Genomic DNA, 24,695 nt, shown 5'->3' with positions numbered 1-24,695 from the left:
AAACGTATCAATACTGCAATTTAGAAATACTCTGTTACAAGTAAAAGTACGGAATTCAAAAAATAATTAAAACATCTTTTGACAATTAGCTGATCGCACACTCACAATGCGTTGTGAGCTTGTAGATCTGCTATTTTCAAAAGATGTGTATACATTTTATACATTTGAAAACTTGTGAAATGGGACATTCTGCATAATGAGTAGCCTACTTTTACTTGTGGTACTTTAAGTACATTTTGATGCCAATACTTTGTACTTTTACTGCAGATGAGTGAGGCTGGGCCTGGGACCGAGGCTACTTTTACTTAGGAAAATTCTGAATACCGGACTTGTACTTGTAACAGAGTGTTTCTTACATTGCAGTATCGATACTTTTACTTAAGTACAGAATGTGAGTAGCCTACTTCTTCCACCACCACTGGTTTTCATAGACCTGGTTGCTTATTTCTCTCGCAGAATCCGGCAACACTGGAGACGACGCAGCAGTGTGTGTGTGTGGGATTATTTCATGGTTTTGGACTCACAGATCGTGCTCGTATTGCTCGTGCGCGCCTCTCAAACAAACACGATGCGGTCGCAATTCATCCGAGCGACGACCTGCACCTTATCATTATTGTGCAGGGAAATAAACGGATGAATGATACAGCTTGAGCCTGTTTCTTTTATATAATAAAAGCCCACCATCACCACAAAGCCGTGACGTCACCGTGACCGTTATTTTTTTTATTGTAAAGGGAAAAATAACGGTCCTGCCGACCGTTATGATCCAACAACCATGTCTGGGAATAATTACTACAAGGGTCATGAGGTCAGCTGTTGCATTAAATACTTCATCTTCGGATTCAACATTCTGTTCTGGGTAAGTAGGTCAATATATTCTTCTATGTCAGTGCATTCTTTTTATCTATTTTTTTTATTTTTTATTGACAAAATATCAACATTTACAATTACAAATAACAGAGACAAAATTACAATACTGGGAAAAAAATCTAATAAAAAACAAAAAAATCTAATAAAATAAGCTTGAGGTTTTAGACTTTATAGGCAATAGTATTCATCACAGATTATAGTGGTCAATATAATGGTGGGGTGACGTTGTTATTATCATTAGGCCCCAAATCCACCACACACAAATGCTATTATTTAGATTTCTTGAATCTATAATGATCTTGGATTCGTTTTTCTAAAATGTTCAAACATAGCAGATGTGCAAGCTTCATGCGGCGCTGTGAGCTTGTACATCTGTTATTTGCTATTTTTTTAGGACCTCTGTTCTAAACCACTGTTCTGAATCCTAACAGTTTTTTTGAAAAACGTATGTTGCTATAAATAGGCCTAAAAGCTGTGATGCTGCATTCATACATTTTGTGTTTTTTTTTATTACATTTTGGCTTTTATTAGTGATGCCCAAGCCTTATATTATTCTGTGGGTGGTGGTGGGATCATTGTAGCCTACTAGCCCCTAATCGGCTTTCTTCTTGTTGCTACACTAATGACAACCCAAAGCTTAGCTACGGTATAATGCAAACCGCACACATTCAACATCACAACACCAGCACATGACAACATATACAGTAAGAGGGCTATATAGGCCTTTGATCAAAATGAGAACGGTTGCCATTAAATACATAATAATAATCATACAACAAAGACTAAGAGTCCATATGGCCCTCTAGCAGGCCCTAGAGGCCGTGCTGCTTCTTACACCCAACCAACCAGGCCAAAGTGGTTTGAATCATCATTAACCACATGATCCCCCTAGTACCCTATTCTGGGGGCCAACATTCAGCTGAAATAGCTGATCTGCAAGCTCACAATACGGCGCATTGCGACGCTTTGTGAGCTTGCAGCTACAAAGTGAAACAGGAAACAAGTGGACTTTTTGGGCTGAGGACGGTGCTAGAAGAAAGGTGCTGGGGTCACTTATTAAATAGTCGCTGTCGGGCAGAAACCTCTTACCTCCATCTTTTCACTTTTTGTGTCTTTTTGTAAATTAACGCCCTACTTGATCATACTACAGCGTCACACAAAAGCATCAAAAGTAGCAGATCTACAAGCTCAAAACGTGGCGCCAAGCGACGCGTTTTGAACTTGTCGATCTGCTACTTTTGCTGTTCTTTCATTTTTATCTAGAAAAGTAGCAGTTTTGGACATATGAGGTTTCCACCTGACAGAGACTAAAGAGTTAGGGTTCCAGGGAGCGTCAATGCACTTGGCATGTTTTATAGCAATCTATCAATCCATACCTATTATATTTTGAGATATTTTGTGTGTGTGCAAGTGGACATTATGGGCTGACGGTGGCGCTTTACCATGGGTAGCATCCATGGTCAGATAACATGATACCATGGTAACATCCCTGTGACAGGACTGTGATACCATGATACTTATCATAGTCATTAACATGGTCATTATCATGGTCAGCATCATGTCAGTATCATGGTCAGTATCATGATCATTAACATGCTCAGTATCATATCAGTATCATGGTCATTAACATGGTCAGTATCATGGTCAGTATCATGGTCAGTATTATGTCATTATCGTGTCAGTATCGTGTCAGTATCATGGCCAGTATCATGGCCAGTATCATGGTCAGTATCATGGTCAGTATCATGGTCAGTATCATGTCAGTATCATGGTCAGTATCATGGTCAGTATCATGGCCAGTATCATGTCAGTATCATGGTCAGTATCATGGTCAGTATCCTCCAGGCAGGGCCGGACTGGGACCAAAATTCAGCCCTGGCATTTTGGTCCGAACCGGCCCACCACCCCCCAGGCCGTTTTGTCAACGGGGGGGGGAGCGGGGGGGGGGGGGGGGGGGGGAGCGTTTCACTGTTTCAGACCTGGGCTGCACATGAACTCTGCAGCCGCACTGAGGCCCCTGCTGGAAAGCATCCCAGCCCAAACATTATCGTAACTAATAATTGGGCCCCGCGACCCAGAAATGATCGTAATAATCCTAAAACCGGAGCGTTTTTTCTTATTTTGTTTTTGGGTGGCCCAGTGGCCCACTGGCCCAGCGGCCCACCGGGCATTTGCCCGGTACGCCAAATGGCCAGTCCGCCGCTGCCTCCAGGTAGCATAGTTTTCGACACACTTTTCTTTTCTTTAATTTTCGTTGATAGCAACGGAACGACTGACTTCACCATCCATATGCCTGATTTATACATGGTTGTGCGCCGTGTCACACACTGAACATATCAGATCTTTCGAGCTTGTGGATCTGATATTTTCAGAGTATAAATGACCCTGCGCTCTGACGTCTCTGAAGAAATACAGTACATAATGTGTACGTGTAACTGAGGAGGGACATGTAAAAAAGACTAATCAATTGCCTTGTGTACATTGACAATAAAACTATCTTCTCTAAATCAGGCTTCAGACCCCCTCTGCTAAACAAATCAGGTCTATGTCTCTTTGAAAACTCTTTAACTCCAAACCAAACTGCTCTTGTTGTTGGTGAGTGCATTGTGACAGCGCGTGTGAAGTGAAATGGATGCAGACACAACAACACAGAACAAAGCCAATACTGTCGACGGTCGAGCATCATCATCGATTCAGATCCCACATGGTCACAAGTCAGAGTCAAACTCATTGATTTGGTTTCACACATACAGTGCATTCCATAATGCAGGGGTCATCACAATCACTTTAACCACTTTAACCCCATTTCATAATTCAGCTATTCAAAAATAACAATTTCATAACGTGTTAACCATGTGTTTTTTTGGAATTTGGAATGATTATGATAACACAAATCTTCTCTTATGGGGGGGGGGGGTGCTTCCCTGCCACAAATTATTTTCAGGTGGGGGTCCGTGGCCAAATACATATATTTGTTGGGATCCTCGACATGAAAAGGTTTGAGAACCACTGCCATAACGTGTATCCCAACAAGGTCGTGACTTGTGAATATATACAATCATTGTTCTCTGAACAAGACACACATGAGCATAATGTGAAATGTAGGCAGAGAACAACTAATAATAAGAGTATATGCCGAACTCAGCTGCCAGGGTTCTCACCCACCACACCACGCTTTGACAGAACATCAACCACAAGGAGACAGACCCCTGTTACTGAACACTCCATAGCAGTGTTTCTGAACCCTTTTTTGGGCCAATGCCCCCCTATCCAATAACCAGCAGTGCCCTTAGCCCCCCCCCCCCCCCCAACACACACACACACACACACACACACACACACACACACACACACACACACACACACACACACACACACACACACACACACACACACACACACACACACACACACACACACACACACAATATGGTCAGTATCATGTCAGAATTATGGTCATTATCAGGTCAGTATTATGGTCAGTATCATGTCAGTATCATGTCAGTATTATGGTCACTATCATGTCAGTATCATGGTCGGTATTGTGTCAGTATTGTGTCAGTATCACGGTCAGTATTATGTCAATATCATATCCAGTATCATGACAGTATCATGTCAGTATCATGGTCAGACTCAGTATCATGTCAGAATTATGGTCAGTATCATGTCAGTTTTATGGTCAGTATCATGGTCAGTACCATGGTCAGTATCATGGTCAGTATCATATCAGTATCATGTCAGTATCATGGTCAGTACCATGGTCAGTATCATGGTCAGTATCATATCAGTGTCATGTCAGTATCATGGTCAGTATCATGTCAGTATCATGGTCAGTACCATGGTCAGTATCATGGTCAGTATCATATCAGTGTCATGTCAGTACCATGGTCAGTATCATGGTCAGTATCATATCAGTGTCATGTCAGTATCATGGTCAGTATCATGTCAGCATCATGGTCAGTATCATGTCAGTATCATGGTCAGTATCATGGTCAGTATCATGGTCAGTATCATGTCAGTATCATGGTCAGTATCATGGTCAGTATCATGTCAGTATCATGGTCAGTATCATGTCAGTATCATGGTCAGTATCATGGTCAGTATCATGTCAGTATCATGGTCAGTATCATGTCAGTATCATGGTCAGTATCATGTCAGTATCATGGTCAGTATCATGTCAGTATCATGGTCAGTATTTTCAGTATCATGGTCAGTATCATGGTCATATGGATGTCAGGCCCTGCCACATCAGGCAACAAGCTTGTGAACATTTGGAGACAGAGCTTTCAGTGTGGCACCCCCCACCCTCTGGAACTCTCTCCAGATTCACCATGCTGTACTGTGGACACATCTAACGTACGCACACGCACACGCACACGCACACACACACACAGCGCATTATCACATGCCTGAGAGCGAGGATAGGAGGGTGTTAAGTCTGCTTTTTAAAGATTACAGTTATATGACATGTGAATGTTATATGTTATCTTTCAGTTGCTGGGCATGGCGTTGGTTGGCATCGGACTGTGGGCATGGAGTGAGAAGGTGAGTAGAGAGAGACATCAAGCATGTGGACAAAACTACAATGCAGCGATTGTGAGATATTGCAAGTTGGCCCCCAAATAAATGGCAACACACTAAGGCTTTATTGATAACAAATCAATTGAAAATTGTTAAATAAAACATTTTATTACACTGCAATAGAGGATTGTTGTATTCCACATTTCATTATTCCACAGTTTTCCTGTTTATCACCATATTCTTATGAATAATACTGGCTACACCAATTGGCACAACCCAGTTACAACAACACTAATGTTGCTTCTACAGTCAAATTGTCCTCTTTGCTGAAGAAAGTAACACTGAGAATCAAGCACAAGTGTCAATAAGGTCAAAATAACTTATTGTTTTATTTAATTTCACCTGAACAACAATTAATCAGGAGGATAACAATGTAAGACATGTGTGTGTGTGTGTGTGTGTGTGTGTGTGTGTGTGTGTGTGTGTGTGTGTGTGTGTGTGTGTGTGTGTGTGTGTGTGTGTGTGTGTGTGTGTGTGTCTGTCTGTGTGAAAGAGAGAGGCGGTGAAAGGGAGAGAGAGTACTTACAATGAGTGACCCTGAATCATTCAATCGTATCATCCAAAATTAGATTGGTTTGAGGTTGTTTTTTTCACTCATTCAATCACATTCTGTGTAGAATGACTTAGTTTGTCTTACACAGTTATGTTCACACAAGTCACAACAGAAGTAGAATACAACTCGAAATTTCTGAAGCTCAACCTAGAAATCGTCTCTGTCGGGTGGAAACCTCATATGTCCTCATATGTCAATATATCTATTCAAAAATAGCAAAAGTAGCGGATTGGCAGGCTCAAAACTTTCGAGCTTGCAGATCAGTAGCAGATCTGCGACGGTATCTTCACATGGTCTGTCCAAAACCTATTGTTAATGTTAATACTTTTCATTGGTTAAATATTTATAAAAAAAAACACAGACACACTTAAAGGACAACTTCACCAATTTTCAACCTATCTTCATATAATTGGCCCTCACTAATGCTCATTATAATAAAAAAAATGTGTGTACACGGTCTGTGTCTCAGAGGAAGGCTGTGGACAGTTCAGAACCCGCCGACCAGTGACATCATCAATGGGGAATCCAAGTTAATAGAAACTGCACACTTTCTATCCCTGCAAAGTTAGCATGCTATAATGGAAGCCATTGTTCTTGCTATAATAAAAAATAAAAAATTAATTGAAATATCTTTTGAAAGAAAAAGAAACTTGCCTTCGATGATGTCACTTGTAGGTTTCTGAAGTGTCCACAGCCCTCCCCTGAGACACAGACACAGACAAATATTACCAACAAACAATTTTACCATGAGCATTAGTGAGGACCAATTATATGAAGATAGGTTGAAAATGGGTGCAGTCGTCCTTTAAATACCGCGTCAACCTGATACTATAATGATGTGATGCGAGAGCGCGGACTAGCCAACATCAACTCAGGACTCCTGAATCACTGCCCTCCACTGTTGTTAGCTCCACTGTCGCTCCGCTTTCACGCCGCAATGTGTCTTAAGTAGTGATCCATTAATATTCATATTTCATATTCATATAGATTATTGTTGTCTGAATATTAATCAAAAATTGCAAAAGTAGCAGATCTACAAGCTCAATTTTGCACCGCGTTTTCAGCTTGTTGATCTCGACACTGCCGGCAAATACATTTGTGTTTAGCGGTGATGTCATGGTGAGTTGGTTCATCTTTTTTCTTTATTTTCTTTGGTCTTCCCTCCACCAGGGTGTGCTGTCCAACATCTCGTCCATAACCGACCTGGGGGGTTTGGATCCCGTGTGGCTCTTCATGGTGGTCGGGGGGGTGATGTTTATTCTGGGCTTCGCAGGATGCATTGGCGCCCTGCGGGAGAACACCTTTCTGCTCAAATTCGTAAGTACACCATGTACCATATGGGCATAGTTGTGATTAGATAATGATTGGTATTGGCAGTGCTATGGTCCTTTATGTCAAGGACTGTCCAAAGATAAACAAACCCAAAAACAAACCCACCAAAAATTATAAAAATGCAATTAGTGGACAAAATGGTCTGTGTTTATGTACCATATGGCCATAGTTGTGATTATAATGATTGGTATTGGCAGTGCTATGGTCCTTTATGTCAAGGACTGTCCAAAGATAAACAAACCCAAAAACAAACCCACCAAAAATTATAAAAATGCAATTAGTGGACAAAATGGTCTGTGTTTATGTACCATATGGCCATAGTTGTGATTATAATGATTGGTATTGGCAGTGCTATGGTCCTTTATGTCAAGGACTGTCCAAAGACATTTTTCTGATGATGTATAGTTTTCACCAGCTAATTGTTTGTTTCCAATTTAATAGATGCCAGGTTTGTTGAACTGGCATCCTATAGTTTATATAGTTTCATTGTACACATTATTTATTTTGTGATATTATACTGTTTAGACTGATGATAGGTTCTTGGTCTACCGATGATCCTAGATTACCATCTCTATGAATTTTATGTATTACGTTGTGTTCACCTTGCTTACTGTAAATAGCTCTGGATTAACCCATTAAGACCGGGAACGCATCTGTGTCATTTTTTGATTTCTTTGGCTATTCAAAAATAGCAGATCTACAAGCTCGAGTTCCGCACTACTTGTAGATCTGCTATCTATTTATTTTAATCGTGAAAATGTTTGCAAATCTTTGAATGTATTTTTTAAAGCGAAACATTTGTAACTCAAATCTTTGCTTCTGGGGATTCTACAAGCTCATAGATCTACAAGCAGATCTACAAGCTCATAGCGCGGCACTCGGTGCCGCGCTATGAGCTTGATGAATAGATCTGCTATTTTTGAATAGCCCAAAGAAATCTTAAAATGACACAGATGCGTTCCCAGATTTAATGGATAAAGAGCTGCTTAAATTGTGTTGGTTCTCTTCCCCAGTTCTCTGTGTTCCTGGGCATCATCTTCTTCCTGGAGCTGACGACGGGCATCCTGGCCTTCGTGTTCAAGGACTGGATCAAAGACCAGCTCAACCTGTTCATCAACAACAACATCCGGGCGTACCGGGACGACATCGATCTGCAGAACCTCATCGACTTCACTCAGGAATACGTACGTTCACACAACACAGCAGCATTGGTCATCAGTGAGGCACTGGCCACAGGGGTTTGGCTCGACCAATAAGGCTAAAAGGTTTTATGATATAGATGAGTGGTTCTTAAACTTTTTAATTTCAAGGATCCCCAGTTGGATATGCATTAGGCCATGGACCCACATAACTCTTGAGCACATGGAACCAAATGGACCCGTAAAGGGTCCATTTGGTTCCATTTGTACATTCTGAGTTACAGACCTGTAAAAGGTCCATTTGGTTCCATTTGTATATTGTCAGAGTTAAAGACCTGTAAGGGTTCATTTGGTTCCCAACTATCAGTCATTTTGCTGGGGACCCCCTGGAATCCCCTCAAGGACCCCTGACCCTGAGAAACACTGATATTGATCATTTTTTTAATGAAAACTAATACTGTATAACATAAAATAAAAAATACATCCACATATAGCTTTTAAAGCACAAGGACACTTTGGTAGAGTTGTGGGTTGTGTACTTAGCTTGTGTCGTGATGTATCGAGTCCAACTGGCGAGATGCATTAACAATTCAAACATCTCCTCCTCATTGACTTACATTGTATGGTGAAAGAGCTCTTTTAGCACATAAAGGAACACAAAACAAAGCTGATTATGCCAATATACTGTACTGTAGAACATCTCAGAACCCAGTAAAGCTAAGATCCGGGTTTTCATCCATAATACAAATAGCTAAATCGACATCATGTTGACATTTTTCTTTAACCCATTAAGAGAGCCCATTAGCAGATCTACAAGCTCATAGTGTGGCACCGAGTACCGCGCTATGAGCTTGTAGATCTGCTATTTTTGAAAAATCAATGTGTGCAAATCTTTGAATATATATATTTTTAAAGCGAACATTTGTAACTCAAATCTTTGCTTCTGGGGGGGTCCGTGAAACTAAATATTTTGAGACGGGGGTCCGCGGCCAAATACATATACATTTTGGGGTCCTTGACATTAAAAAGTTAGAAAACCACTGACATAGCAACATACGTTTAAAAAAAACTGTTAGGATTTAGAAGACATTTTTGTAGAATCGGAACCTCAGGCCTTAATGGATTAAACTAAAAAAAATGTTTTGTGGTTTTCTATAGTGGCATAATCTGCTTCGTTTGCGTTTGTATTCTAAAAGCCTTTGAGAGCTGTTTCACCGTGCAGTGTTAAGTCAGCTTAATGCATATACTCCATCATGCCAGCATGTCAGCGTAGCCTGTTTTTATTACATAACACAATGGAAAGAGACAGAAAAGGGTAGATTGAAAGGGGATAAAAAATGTATGACAAACACAGCATTCCAACCATGTCTGTATGGATGTGTTTTGTGTTATCAAACCCAACTGTAGGGAATTATGTGAGATAATCACACATAGTCGTCGGAAAAGCAAAAATAGCCGATCTACAAGCTCACAATAATGTGCGCTTGTAGTAATATCTTTGTGTATGTAAGTACATGGGTAAAATGACAAGTAAAGTGATTCTTAATGTGATGCGTTGTGAGCTCGTAGATCGGCTATTTTGGAAACCTTTTGAAAGTATACAATTATTAAATGCACGGCCTGTTTTGTTTATTTTGTTTATGATTGAGATTGTCACCTCTTTGTATATTTAAATTATTCTGTGTATTTCTTGCAGTGGGAGTGCTGCGGGGCGTTCGGTGCAGACGACTGGAATCTCAACATTTATTTTAACTGCACTGACGGGAACCCCAGCAGAGAGAAGTGTGGGGTCCCGTTCTCCTGCTGCACCAAAGACCCAGCGGTGCGGAACCTAGGGCTACACACACATGCATTTATGCATGCACACACACACGCATAGTCGCATGCACGCACGCACGCACACACACACACACACGCAAGCATGCACACATGCACGGTTACATGCTCTCTTCCTTTCAGCCTTGCTTCAAGGCTCTATCTTTCCTTCTCTTTGTCTCTCACTGGCTTTCTTTGTGTCAAAGAAGGAATCAAAACATGTTCTTAGAAAAAGGCAAAACACAACACAGCAATTAGAAGACTATACCGCTTTCTCCCCCGTTCCCTTGTCATGTATCTACCCGTCTGTCTAGTCGTTTACATTTTGTGGATGGTGGATTGTCTTTGTTTCTTCTTGAATCAAATGTGTCTACTTGTCCTTGTCAACAGGAGGACGTGATAAACACACAGTGTGGTTACGACGTACGAGCAAAACCGGTGAGTATCTTGCGAATGAAAACCTTAAAACACTAATTTCAGGAGAATTCATTTCTAGTCTATTTACTCTGTGTAAATACAGCTTCTGAAACAAGCTGGCTTAGTAAATGAACACATTTGCCTTTGGAGGGTTTTAGAAATAGAGTTGTTCTGATTCCAGTATCTTAAATACCCCTGATACAACTCATAATGCTGGATCGGGTGTCAGCGAGTACGCAAGTCTATATGCCCTGATCCGATTTCACATAGTTTATCACCTGATGATAGCTCATTTACGCTACACAGGCACACAACATTATGTGCAGTGCTAGTGTAATGTTAGGCACAGCTAGCAAAATGTCAGCAATTTGGCAATACTTACACCCTCCAGCTTGGCCCGAAGCACCCAACACAAACATTTTTGCGTTTTATGAGCGGGAGGGCGCTTTGGATACCATCTTCAGAGCACTAGCACGCAGATTCACACGTGCAATGTTCGAATCCAGGTTGTGTTATTAGCACACATAGCTTGCTGAAACAGTGTAAACATCAACTTCTCATGCTTGTGGGAGAGAGAGAGCACGTCCTCGGGTATGGACTAGTGTTATATTATTAATTAAAATCTTATTGTTTTGCCAATTGTTTTGGGGGGTGACTTGTAATACCCTCGTGGCCCCCAGGTTGTGAATCACTGGTGTACATGCAAGTTTAGTTTTGTGTGGTGGCACTAATGTTGCTAATAAAAATGTCCCTGTGTGATTATGCTCATGTTTTACAACGTGTTTAACCTGAGCCATATGCAAGCTCACAGGTATTGGGGAGGAAAAATGTATATTGGAACATCTTTATTTTTAAGCATACTTTTTATGCATACATTGTACTTAAAGGGATTGTAGGCGATTCAGAGATAAACAAAGGAAAAAAATCCAGCAGTTCGTTTCCCCGACCACCAGGGGGTGTCGCACGGAGGACTTCCATAGAGTTAAGGAGACTTCTAAACCGTCCATGCCGAATATAGGTTACTTTATTCGGATACAATTCGCGGAACTGCCCGCCCCTGCCGGTTCTCTGAATTTTTTTTAAAAAATAGGCTCTTTCATGACAAATTGACCACATATATGAAGTTAAACAACTAAATCTATCCAAACGCCGTCTGAAAAGTAAATTATGTGCATCAAAAACGAAGTTTGAGAGCATTTTAAAACCGAAAGTAAAAAGTCCACACGGACACGGACGCGCACGGATGCGCACATGCGTGCGTTAATTTACGGACCGGATACCCGGATGTGTAACCTAAATAGTAGGGAAAATACGGATTTCAGAAAGAGGAGTGTTTTTCAATGCAGGAAAACACCCCAGCATCATTATATAGTGGCTGATAGAGGGGAAAAAATGCAAAATATATATATAGAGGTATTTTTCAAATATAGGCTTAATGTTGCCAACTATACCTTTAATACAATAATAAAATGTATCTGGTTCACTCGCAGTGAATACCTAATGAATAAGGTAAGTACCGTAAAAAAAAAGAAGAGGAAACATTGTTAAGCTCTGGTGCTGTGCTTCATGCAGGACGCGGAGCAGAAGGACTCCATCAACGTGAAGGGCTGCGTGCCACAGTTTGAGAAGTGGCTCCAGGACAACCTGACGCTGGTGGCGGGGATCTTCATCGGTGTTGCACTGCTGCAGGTGTGTAGGATGGACCTCTGGTCCCTCGCTGACCATAGTGGTTATACCTAAACCAGTGGTTTTCAACCCTTTTCATGTCAAGGTCCATTATTTATTCTGCATTTGAGCCACAGACCACTGTTTGATGAGATTCTTGAGACTCTTAGACCCAAAACGTAGAATATTTCGTATTTGGTCCACAATTCCATGCTGTATTGATGTGGTACCATAGTAGAGACAACAGGCAAACGCTGATCAAAATAACAATTCTTCTACATTGTCTAATTGTGTAGACTTCTTGTAAATTAAGTAATGAAGATGTTTAACAATAATTTAATTATTGAGAGAGTAAAATTAACCGGTTTCACTTTACGCACCGGTTTCACTTTACGCACTAAAGAGTTAAAGATCTATAAGGGTCCATTTGGTTACCAACTCTCCATCAATTAGCTGGGGACCACCTGAACTCCCTCAAGGACCACTAGTGGTCCCCAGACCACTGGCCTAAACCTAACCCTAACCTTAACCTCACAAAAACTATGCCTCAAAACCACGCCCTCCTGGTCGAAACACCAAAGAAAGAGGCTCTCCCGACCACACTCACATGGCGGACATTTTTTTCCTTACTTGACTTCACACGTGGAATGGAGGGTGTTAAGTCAGGGTTATAACGTTCTAAAGACAGATTTATACTTCTTTGCTCGCTGATGTCGTATCCGAAAAGAGCCAATCTATAAGCTCACAACACATCACGCTACAACGTGTTGTGAGCTTATAAATCAGCTGTTTTTGGTGCGGTAGAACAAACAACAATAAACCTGTCAGGTCTATTATTGGATAGTAAACTTCATAGTGTAACTGTTCATAATCAGAACTGTAACTGAATACTAAATAGACGACAATAAAACACTATGGTTCCATACAGTGTGAATCAATTCATAATAGGAAAGTGAATGACACTGTGTGTTGTGTGAGATTGAAAATGTTTAATATTGTCATTTTTCACACAGATTTTCGGGATATGTTTGGCGCAAAATCTAGTGAGCGACATTGAAGCTGTGCAAGCAAGCTGGTAAGAAAAATGTCATGTTGTTTTATTGAGCTTTATAAGTAAGTTCATGTTATTTTATTTTTCCAAGAAGAAAATGTGAAACAGAATTATCATAGTTAACAACCAAGCTACTATTTCTCACGAGTAAAGGTTTTTGTTAATCTACCGTTGAACTGGCTTTATGCAAATTGATGTTAAGGTATATCGCACTTATGCCTCGTTTGTCCCTCTTGGACAAGCCAAGTCATTTCATGAAGTCCATGTCCAGGTTTAGTTTCATTAAGATGTACCAACACAAAATACACCAGACAACACGATGAAGATCGCATTGCTCGGTTCTTAGTCGCTGGATCATCTTGTGGCCCTCTTTTGGGCTCCCAGCCTCCCACCTTTGCACCAAACGCAAACAGTTGAGAAACACTGGTCTAGGTTCCTTGGTACTTTCTGTCACATTCATTCACTACCAGGCCTGGAGTGAGAAATACTGGTCTTGGCTCCTATCAGCTATGCTTTCCATACATTGCCTGGGGTGGGGGTGGGTGGAGGGGAGCATAAAGCTTAATTCACACTCCATTGCACTAAGGTGTCGCTTGCCAGAAAGCACAGAGCTACAAGCTCACAACACGTCGTGAGCTCATTGTGATCTGTACTTTTCGGGCAAGCAACGAGATGAATAAGCTGTTCCATCCCAATGCCGACTCATCTCATGCATCATTCTCCCTCCTCCTCCCCCTCCTCCATGGCTCATCATCAGGGTGCCCCCCTCTCTGTCCTCCATGGGTCGACCCCCACCACACTGCAGCAAGAAAGCAGCCGCCTACTACGCATGAGGGACACACACGGGGTGGTGTGTGTGTGTGTGTGTATGTGGCCGGTAGGGTGCCAAGGATCCATTTTTCTCCTTGTTTGTTGTTGTCTTGAATGTTGCTGTGATGTGCTAGCAAAATAGTGACCATAGCCGAGTGTGTAGAGAGGTCGTCCGAGAATCGGAAGGTTGCTGGTTCGACCCTCGGAGGCTCACTCTCAAGTCTCCCCTGTCCCTGACCAAGACACTTAACCCCTAACTATCAGCCGGATGAAGCTGTAAGCAACTTCAACAACCCAGGCAGGGACCAGAAAATACTTCACCCGGACATTCTCAGGGACGGAAAATATTTTAATGACGCAAAAAATTAAGAAAAAAAAGATGCAACAACACAATCTGTTTAGCCAGCTCCTTTTAGAACTGAATCCATTTTTTGGGAATAATAATAATAGTAATAATAATAATAATATGAGTCACTCGGCCTAAAAGGCTATTCAAATAAAGCAGCAATCTCTCTTGACCTTTTAAACTAAACTTTTTCAAAAGGCAGCAAACAAAACCTGAGTAATATATAATATGTACTATTTTTTACATAGTAATATGGCATAATATTACTGTTTTGGCAGAGTAATACCTTACACGTTACTGGGTAAAATAATAATATTACAGTAATATATTAAAAGTAACTTGTAACTGCCCAACACTGCTCTTATCTATGAATATATTATACATTATCTGGAATGCGACACACTTGAACTTGAGGTCACGTGACCATGCGCTGCAGCTCACTGCTCTAATCAGCTGTGCAGTCTTGCCCTGTGAATGTGTACACACGCAGTGATGTTTGTAAACATTACTGCATGAAACAAGGAACCCTGTCTATGGCCTCAGGAGGTGCACGTGGATGTTGCTGAGGTTATCAACGTATGTTTTTAGTCCAGTGATGTATAGACCTCATTGTACCAGAGGATGCACCAGAGGATGGGGTGATTTCAGGGCGACTTTAATGACCTGACAATCACTTTGATTCGGTTTTTCTCCTGGAATCTGCACCTCGCAGGCAAACAATCAAGGACTGCAGGCAGTGCACAGCCAGCAAAGCATACAAATATGTCCGTCCACCTTTTTTTTTTTATTGTAATGCTGGCTGCAGACAGCTACTGTGGCTTAGCTTAGTTTAACCCATTAAGATCTGAGGCTGATTCTACAAATGCCTTCTAAACCAGTGGTTCTTTTTCGTGCCCAAAATGTATTTAGCCACGGACCACCATCTGAAAATGTTTTGTGCCAGGGACCCCTATAAGAGAGGATTTGTGTTGAAACATTCCAAATTATAAAAAAAATAATTCAAGCACTTTCAAGACTTTTTAAAAATGTAAAAAATAAGACAAACGGAGATGTACAAGCTTGCAGCGCGACATGAATGTAACACACCCATTATTATATCACTGTTATTAGCTGCAGCTGACTGTGTTGCCATGCTTTTAACCAACTAGAAAACAAGCTACAAATTCAGCCTATAGGTTTCCATGCCCCTTTAACTCTTACCCTGCCAGAGTTTTTTCAGAACAGTCTGTAGCCTCTGCCAGGGTTTTGACCGATTTTGGTACCTTTTCGCATAGCCACAAAATATTTTTCTCAAGTATGATTGATCCCCAGAAAATTTCTAATCACAGATGAGATTCAGGTGTGGTTTCACAAATGTCAACGAGGTCAATTTGACCTTGTTGTCATGTGTTGTTTGATGTTTGAAAATAGCTCAAAACCAGTGGTTTCAAACCAAAAAACATTGTGAATTGTTTGTCCGTTTCAATTTTAACATTGAAGTGGATGGAGCAGCAAATCTTTGGAAATTGTTATCTCCTTATTCGTTTGGAATATCGAAAGGGTGTCAATACTAAATAATTAGAGAATCTTTTTAGAATTTTTTTTTTTTTTTTTTTTTTTCATGACGTTTTTAAACGTCTTTGGCAGGCAACAGCTAATTTCTCAAAGACGTTTATAAACGTCTTTGGCAGTTATAGAGTTAAGCTACAATTATACTTATTATGAATTATTCTAGAAATTTAGTTGATGTACATTCCAGTCTAGGGACCAGGGGTCGTCAATGTTTTTCAGGCCAAGGACCCCCCTTGCTGAGAGAGAGATGATGTATTGTATAAAATTGTGTTTCAGATTCAACTTTTTTTTACTTGGTCTGCTCTTTTTTCCCTCTACACCTAGGCCTACCTCTTTGCCAAAAAATAGCCGCTGTAGATCGTAGGCGTTGTGAGCTTGTAGATCGGCTATTTTTGTTAAAGTTCTCCTCAGAGAAGGGATGCTAGGGTTCAAGTGACTAATGTAAAAAAAATAATATATATATATATATATATATATATATATATATATATATATATATATATATATATATATATATATATATATATATATATATATATATATATATAAAATAATATAATATTATATAATATAATATTAATATTAATATTAATATTAAATAATGTTAAAATAATATATATATATATATATATATCTCACACAAAGATTTGGCGGACCCCCTGTAGTAACTCTGAGGACGCACTGGACTGGACAAGCTGTTTAGTGTGTCTGTCCAGAACTGGAGAGGAGAGTCCTCTGCTGCAGTGCATCATGGGAGGTGGAGGGCTTCAGTGAATGTTAAAAAGGCTCTCACACTTTCTCTGTCACATGACTGAACTATAAACAATCCCCTCATTCTGCTTTCTTTCTTGGGTCTGGTCTTCCACTTCCTGGTTGCTTTCTGTCTTTCACTTTGTTCTACTAAAAGCAGTGGTTCTCAACCTATGGGCCGGGGCCCACTGGTGGGCCGTGAGGGTGTTGCGTGTTGCAAGTGGGTCCCCAACTATATGGCAAAACATTCAGATTGAATGATAATATAACATTAATATATATATATATATATATATATATATATATATATATATATATATATATATATATATATATATATATATATATATATATATATATATATATATATATATATATATATATATATATATATATTTATAAAAGAATAATGTAAAACAAACTGTCATGGCATGTTTTCTTTACAGCAATTAGTTTTCATTGTGATACCAATAAATAGGAACTTAATGTTAGTTCCTTTGATCCAAGCCAGAACACAAAATGCTCTGAGAATGCATGCGGTCCACCCATCTGACCACTTAACAGTTAAGTGGTTAAGTGGCCGCAAGCACTTTTTTCAAACACTTTTTTCCTAGTGGGTCTTGATCCAGAAAAGGTTTAGAACCTCTGAACGAGAGTGATCTGTGTGAATGTGAACTTTAAATCAGTTATTGAACAGTTGCTTCCAGTGCACAGCTGTACACACAATCCTATGTCTCTAAATCTCTGACCTTGCTAACCCAGTGATCATAATTCACACAGTGGCCATTTTGATCTTACGTCATACGCAGTGTAGTTTCGCGTCGTCATATTACTATTCCACAATCTCCGAATGTTATATAGAATCTGGAACTACACCTCCTGAAATCCGAGAACGGAAGCTATCATCCGTTCGTCATTTCCATTCACGAAAATATATTTGAAAATATATTTTATTTTAGAATTTCAGTTTCTAATAAGCAGCAAGCTATACTGTATAATACTTCGATGATTTTGATTTATATTAGGACACAGTTATGCAACTGTAAAGACGAAATGGAAGTGGGGAGGAGGAGGAGGAGTCACATCCACTTTATCCTCTGATCATTTACAGAGCTTTTGTTGCTCCAGACTGTATGACAGACAGACAGACAGACAGACAGACAGACAGACAGACAGACAGACAGACAGAAGCATTTGAACATTGTGGGAGGCAACAGTCTGACTCACGAGACTATACGCAGTGTGATGCCTCCTGTCTTTGCCTGACAAATTTAACTGATGCCTCAAATGCCTTGAGAATTCCATGATTCTTCTCGCCAGGTTATCCATGTAAAGATATGTGAAACACAAATGTTTTTGTTCTGTAGTTATGTATTTGTAAATGTATTTGTACTCTATGGGATTATTTACCTTGCTTACTCTGCTTATTCCGATCTCAAACTTGTAAGTCACTCTGGATAACAGCGTCTGCTAAATGCCTAAATTGTATTATTTAAGATATTCCTTGAACAATTAGTGTTGTTGGTTTTCTTAAAGCTGCAGAGGGGTAGATGTTTGGTCTCCTATGCAGGAGATCCGGGTTTGAATCCCAGGTAGGACATAACACTTAAAGGACGACTTCACCCATTGTCAACCTATCTTTATATAATTGGTCGTCACTAATGCTCATTATAGTATGGTACCATTTGTGTCTGTGTCTCAGAGGAGGGCTGTGGACAGTTCAGAAACCCGCCTACCAGTGACATTATCGATGGGGAATCCAAGGCCAAGCTAATAGAAACGGCAGGCTTTCTATTCCTGAAAAATTAGGACGCTATAATGGCATGCCATTGTTCTCGTGTTCATAAAAATCTAAATAAAGCATTTCAGATCTTGTAAAAAAGAAAATAAAAACTTGCCTAACGATGATGTCACTGGTAGGCGAGGTTCTGAACTGTCCACAGCCCTTCTCTGAGACACAGAACAAGTACAAGTACCATTTTTTGTCATGAACATTAGTGATTATATATTATATATTAATTGTATGAAGATAGGTCGTCCTTTAAGGATTGCAGGTTATATATAGTGTGGATTGTGGTGAGTTTTGCCTAGCCCTAGTGAATAATACATACTAATAATACTGTATGTATTAAATGGATTGTCATGGATTAAACTGTACTTCTTTCTTTTCCATAGCTTCTTCACCTAATGCAGTGGCAGCTTTCACATTCTAACAGGTGAAGTGTTTTGTTGTTATTGTGGAAGGGGAGGGTTGATTAGATTTCATATCGTCTCGGCTAGATCTGCTATTTTCACTATCATTTATATCAAAATCGTAGAATTTTGTATATCGTTATTTGTTGCTGTCGGGCAGAAACCAGCTATCTCCAACTTTTTTATGTATTTAAATCAGTGCTATTGAACACCCTTTACGTCTGTCTGTGGGTTTTACAAATATTGAACAAATGAAAAGTACTAAAAAGCGCTTCTGACTAAACCTCCTAACTCCATTGGATCCTCAAACTGTCAAACCACCAAACTCCAACCTGTGGAGATAGTTGTTCATTTCCATCATTGATTAGAATGACGACATTAATTGTCAAAAAGCTAACTCCACTTGAGCTGTAAAGTGATGATAATATAAGGATATATTCAAGTATCTGACCATTAAGTCACCGTACCAACTTTGATGAGGCAGTATTGTTTTATTCTAAAAACATGTTTTTTAATTTCCGGAAATTTTATATTTTGGACATAGCTGGTTTCTACCCGACAGCAGAGATATAAATTCTAAGACAGCAAGGCATTAAGATTAATAAGAAAATATACTTCTGACAGAGCAACTTTCACTTGTAGTTGAGTCAAAGTATAGATGCTCCTGGTCAAATATTACTCAAGTACTGGAGTTGAGTACTTTGTCCACCACTGGCTACATGAGCAAACCCTTTCATAATAAGGCTTCGCGGCCCTCACAGCTACGTTGCACCAGTGATCATCCAACTGATATGGCCATATATGGAGATCTCTATCTGTCAGTCCTTGTACCGTTTATGGCCATATATGGCTGGCTGATTTGACAATGTGGTTCGCCGCCTGCCCATCCTTCCTTAAGGCAATTTCACGCTGGCATCGTGCTCCAAATTAGGTGGTTTGCCGCTAAGCATCGGAAACCTTGGTAACAGTGTGCGCCCATGTCACACATGCAGTGCGCCTATGTCACACATGCGCAGTAGGGTCCCCACCCTACTGCGCATGTGTCACCCTACAGCCACCTTTCAAAAAGAAAGGTGGCTAAAAATGTGCCTGAATAAAAATAATGTCGTTTTATATTAACTGTACAGTATGTAAGTACATTGAAGGTGGGGAAAGAAGCCTAGGTATTAGCCAGAGCACTGATAAATAGTATGTGGCAAGTTTGGAGGCAAGTGGAGTGATCGTGTGCTGGCCAACCCCGGACGTACACCACAGCGTGGGCATTTCAATTAGAGTAGTAGGATAATAATAATCTGGTTTATTTGATCATTTCCCAGCAGGTCTCTGCAGCATGACTCCTTGCACATCAAAACTAAACTTCCATCTCCATGGATGACGTGTGGGAAACGACAGGAGTGTTGTAGTGTGTGTGTGTGCGCGGCGGAGGAAAAGTGTTCAGAAGAAGAGGACTCCACTGATCATCTAGGAAAGTGTTCAGAAGAGGAACTCCACTGATCATAATTCTCCTCTGAAGAGGCACATTTTTTAATGCACTAATACGTGACATTTTTCTGTGTAATACACTGTGTGTGTGAATATTGTAAAGGATAGATAATTGGCAGGAGGAGGTCGTAGTGTCAATAGACCCGATTAATATTCAGACATCAATAATCATATCGTCTTTGTCGGGTGGAATCCTCATATGTCCAAAACTGTTACTTTTCAGTCTTTGATTTCGTAGGTAGCAGAAGTAGCAGATCCACAAGCTCGAAACGCGTCACTTAGCGCTGCATTTCGAGCTTGCAGATCTATTTTGATCAATAGCAGATCTGCGACGATATCTTCACATGTCCAAAACCTCTTGTTAATACTTTTCATTGGTTAAAATATTAGTCAAAACCCACAGACACACTTAAAACACAGCATCGACCTGATTGCGATAATGATGCGATGCGAGAGTGTGGACTATAGCCAACATCAACTCAGGACTCCTGAGTTTTTTATATGCATTTGGCCGCAGACCCCCATCTCAAAATGTTTTGTTCCAGGGACCCCCCCCAGAAGCAAAGATTTGAGTTGCAAATGTTGGCTTTTAAAAATATATATATTCAAAGACTTGAATATATTGAAAAAATGTTCAAGATTAAAAGAAAATAGTAGATCTACAAGCTCATAGCGCGGCACTCGGTGCCGCGCTATGAGCTCGTATATCTGCTATTTCTGAATAGCCAAATACATCTAAAATGACACAGATGCGTTCCCCGATTGAATGGGTTAAATAGTGATTCATTCACAGTCATATTTCATATACGATTATTGTTGTCTGAATATGTACCGGTCTTATCAATACTACAAGGGATAGGTGTAGTTGCACTGCATGCCTATCATCACAGCACTCCACCTTTTTGATAGCTACACGTAGGAAAAAAGTGTAGGGCTTTTGAAAGAAAAAAAAACGCTTTTGATATTAGATTGGTATTTTTCACTGTGAAATATTAAGCTCTGTTTGTAGCCTGTTATCCCAGAACTGGTTTAATAGTTTGATAAGTGTATTTAACCAACCTGGATGGGTGTGGGGAAGGCAAAACCGATGAGGAAAAAAAAGGGGGATTTCTTTGAAACTGAACATGTTTGTATATAAGAGGTTCATGCCCGCCTTTCCATGCTTCGCCACTAGATGGCGAGGTTTGGGTGAATATTTAAATAGGGACAGTATTGTAAACATGATGGTGACTTTGCTTAGGGTTTTGGGTTTGATGTTGTTAGGCCTGATTCTGTGAAGAGGCATTTGAGACAAACTCAACGTCGATCGGATCTCCAAAATTAACACCTTCACACGCAAATATGACCATTTCACACCGGATATTGTCGCTGTCGGGTGGACATATCTTGTAAGTCCAAAAAACGTTAAAATGTTCCATTTGATCCAATGTAGTTATTATTTTGTCACAAGCTCTGGTTAATACTTTATTGGTTCAATATTTATAAAACCCAGAGACAGACTTAACCACTTTCAACCGGGTGTCACCATGTATGGCATGTCATTATACGCAAAACAATTGTCAAAAATAGCTGATCTACATTGTGAGCTTGTAGATTGGCTGCTTTCGCACGACACTGTCATAATGCCAAATATCAAACTATACATTTTAAACATAAAAAGATTAGATCTGTCCCGACAGCGACAATATTTTGCAAATTCTGCTGATGGACAAGGTTCCGATGTGCTTATTGCTAATGTATAAAATGTCAAAAGATAAAGACTAAATGAAAGACTACTGAATTAAATGACACAAAAAAAAAGGCACATCCCTAAGTCTACACAGCATATTATCCTTGGGAGGTCAATTTATTATCGATGCACGCAAGATTTCACTTTCACAAGGTCCTACAAAAAGTACTGTACAGTTACTGAATGTGTTATGGAATAACTATTCTATGAGAAATACCGGGTTCCCTTATGCCCTACGACGTGTCGTAGGGCTAGAAAGTTTGTAAAATATTCTTTTTTTTGTTCCTTTCTTGCACTTGCTGATCTGAACATAACATGGGAAGGGAATTAAATGTTTTGCTCTTGTTTCATAGACACATGCATACACAGTATGAGTAGATCCGTGGTCATTCGATCCATTGTGGAGTAGATCCATGGTTATTTGATCCGTTGTGGCATTCGTTGTAAAGACTTGAGTGAAATGACGTCACGGTCCAGCCATATAGATATCGTCTCAGTCGGGTGGAAACCTCATACGTCCAATAAATAAATAAATGTATATCAAAAGCAGCAGATCTACAAGCTCAAAACGCGTCGCGTTTCGAGCTTGCAGATCTGCTACCTTTGATACCTTTGTGTGACGCTGTAATATGATCAGATAGGGCGTTAATTTACGGAAAGAAAAAACACAAAACGTTAGAATATGGAGATGAGAGGTTTCTGCCCCGACAGCAACGATATACATCATAGCTACTGAACACTGACCAGTATATTGAATATATTGACTTTTGAAATGTAGACACTTGGTAGAGACACTGTTCTTGTCGGCGTCAGGTTAATGGGGTCAATAGTCTCTCGAGCCAGCTTATACTCCTCCACAATCTTCAAATGCTGCAGCGAGTCTGCAATTCCGCCTCGGAAAAAAATGCAGACAGGAAGCTGTCATCTGTTATATTTTTAAAAACATTGTTTGAAATGTACTTTTGAATTTATATATTTCTGCTAAGCAGCTTGCTAGCTAGGCTTCAACAAAATGTTAATTCCAGTTGGATATTTTTACGTGTCATTCACTTAATTTTCTGCTGATTTTCAGTGCTTCCAGTGACTGTTAAACGTAAACATTTGAAAATCGTGACCAGCAAATCTGTCTTGAAAGACTACTGAGTCAACCAGATGTAAGGGCCGTTCACACTAAGCACTGTATAAAAGGTATCGTTTAAAAAATCGTTCTAACAAGTGGATGGCAGAGTCCACACCACAACTGTATTGACGACAATGGCGAACGATATAGTTAAACATGTAAACCCCAGCATTCGTATTGTGGGGAAACCTTTAGCAGAAAATAGCAGATCAAGCACGACGCGTTGTGAGCTCGTCGATCGACTATTTTCAACGAAAGCTTTCCCCACAATAACAGAAAACAGAAAATACACTAGTATAGAGCCCTGAGGGACACCGGTCAATCACATATAGGGTTTAAGTGGTTAATCGTTATGGTTACAGTGCTTGGTGTGAATCGCCCTTTACACATCAAGCATCATAACGGTGTCAGTTTGTTCGTGCAGTATTCGCCGTCAGTATCATGAAATAAATCGCTGATGTACAAACAGTAGATTTTTGGAACTCAGGTTGGATTCGGCCCAGACATCGTATCGTTACCGGTGAAAGTGTTTGATAATCTTTGTTTTATTTTATTTCACATTTTAACGTTTTCTTTTCACCTGATGGGGCATTTTATTTACAGTATGTCGTTTGTTCATAGTGCTTTGGAGTGTGAAGTATTTCAAAAGCATATTTCGATCTTGACTGACTGTTGACTACTCATGTTGTCCCTTCAAAGTGTTGTGTGTGTAAAAAAAAAAGAAGTCCAATCCTATTGTTGCCAAGTCTTAGAGGTTTTACATTTTACATTCCACTTTGGAGCATTTGTAACGTAAAAAGCCTAAGTGCTCTCGTCGTATGATGTTCTTGAACACCGAAAATAGCAGTTCTACAAGCTTGTAAAAACTACTTATTTTCGGTATGCGACACCTTTGTACGACAAAGTATATCGTTTCTGTCGGGTGGAAACCTCACAAGTCCAAAAAAATAAAACTGTTACTTTTCAGGATTCAAATAAAACAAAAAATAGCAAAAAATAGCCGATCGACAAGCTCGAATCGCGGCGCAAGCTTGTATATCTGCTACTTTTGACACTTTTGTGTGTCGCTCTAGTATGATCACGTAGGGTGTTCATTTAAAGTTAAAGTACGGAGATAAGAGGTTTTTCCGCCCCGACGGCAACGATAACTCAGGCTTAATGATGAAGGGTGCAGAGATGGACCTTGTCAGCTCCCGTAGGAAACTCATTAGGCCGCGTGTCATCTCCAGGAAATTCGATGAGGAGATGACGAGATAAACTCACAACAGCATTCCACTGTAACTACCTCCTC

General features: G+C 40.0%; 2 protein-coding genes across 6 annotated transcripts in view; both read left to right on the top strand.

Moving 5' to 3' along the window:
- The window catches only part of LOC308101768 (CD209 antigen-like protein A), a 170,865-nt gene that overhangs the window by 30,581 nt on the left and 115,589 nt on the right, over positions 1-24,695 (top strand). The gene's annotated exons all lie outside the window — the stretch shown is intronic.
- Positions 505-24,111, top strand: LOC308101766 (tetraspanin-5-like). 5 transcript variants are annotated; one of them, XM_080451234.1, is made up of 12 exons: positions 505-859; positions 5,365-5,415; positions 7,175-7,321; positions 8,350-8,520; positions 10,172-10,297; positions 10,681-10,728; positions 12,280-12,396; positions 13,386-13,447; positions 14,181-14,300; positions 19,056-19,096; positions 20,390-22,073; positions 22,149-24,111. In XM_080451234.1, exons 1-9 carry the CDS (start codon positions 776-778, stop codon positions 14,254-14,256), a joined length of 882 nt encoding a protein of 293 aa, XP_080307360.1. In that variant the 5' UTR covers positions 505-775; the 3' UTR covers positions 14,257-14,300; positions 19,056-19,096; positions 20,390-22,073; positions 22,149-24,111. The 5 variants fall into 5 exon arrangements, with proteins under 5 accessions (XP_080307360.1, XP_080307359.1, XP_080307358.1 ...); XM_080451233.1 differs by having other exon boundaries at positions 20,393-24,111; XM_080451232.1 differs by having other exon boundaries at positions 20,390-24,111.

This window comes from Gymnoscopelus braueri, assembly GCF_963280865.1.
Source record: "Gymnoscopelus braueri genome assembly, chromosome: 15".
Lineage (NCBI taxonomy): Eukaryota > Metazoa > Chordata > Actinopteri > Myctophiformes > Myctophidae > Gymnoscopelus > Gymnoscopelus braueri.
Note: the sequence above shows the minus strand (reverse complement) of the source record. Positions and strands in the feature narration are given on the sequence as shown.

Bases quoted from the DNA above. Each gene is read 5' to 3' on its own strand.
- LOC308101766 (XM_080451233.1), top strand. From the start codon at position 776: ATGTCTGGGAATAATTACTACAAGGGTCATGAGGTCAGCTGTTGCATT. The intron at 860-5,364 runs GTAAGTAGGTCA...GTTATCTTTCAG, and splicing joins GATTCAACATTCTGTTCTGG to TTGCTGGGCATGGCGTTGGT. The intron at 7,322-8,349 runs GTAAGTACACCA...TCTCTTCCCCAG, and splicing joins ACACCTTTCTGCTCAAATTC to TTCTCTGTGTTCCTGGGCAT.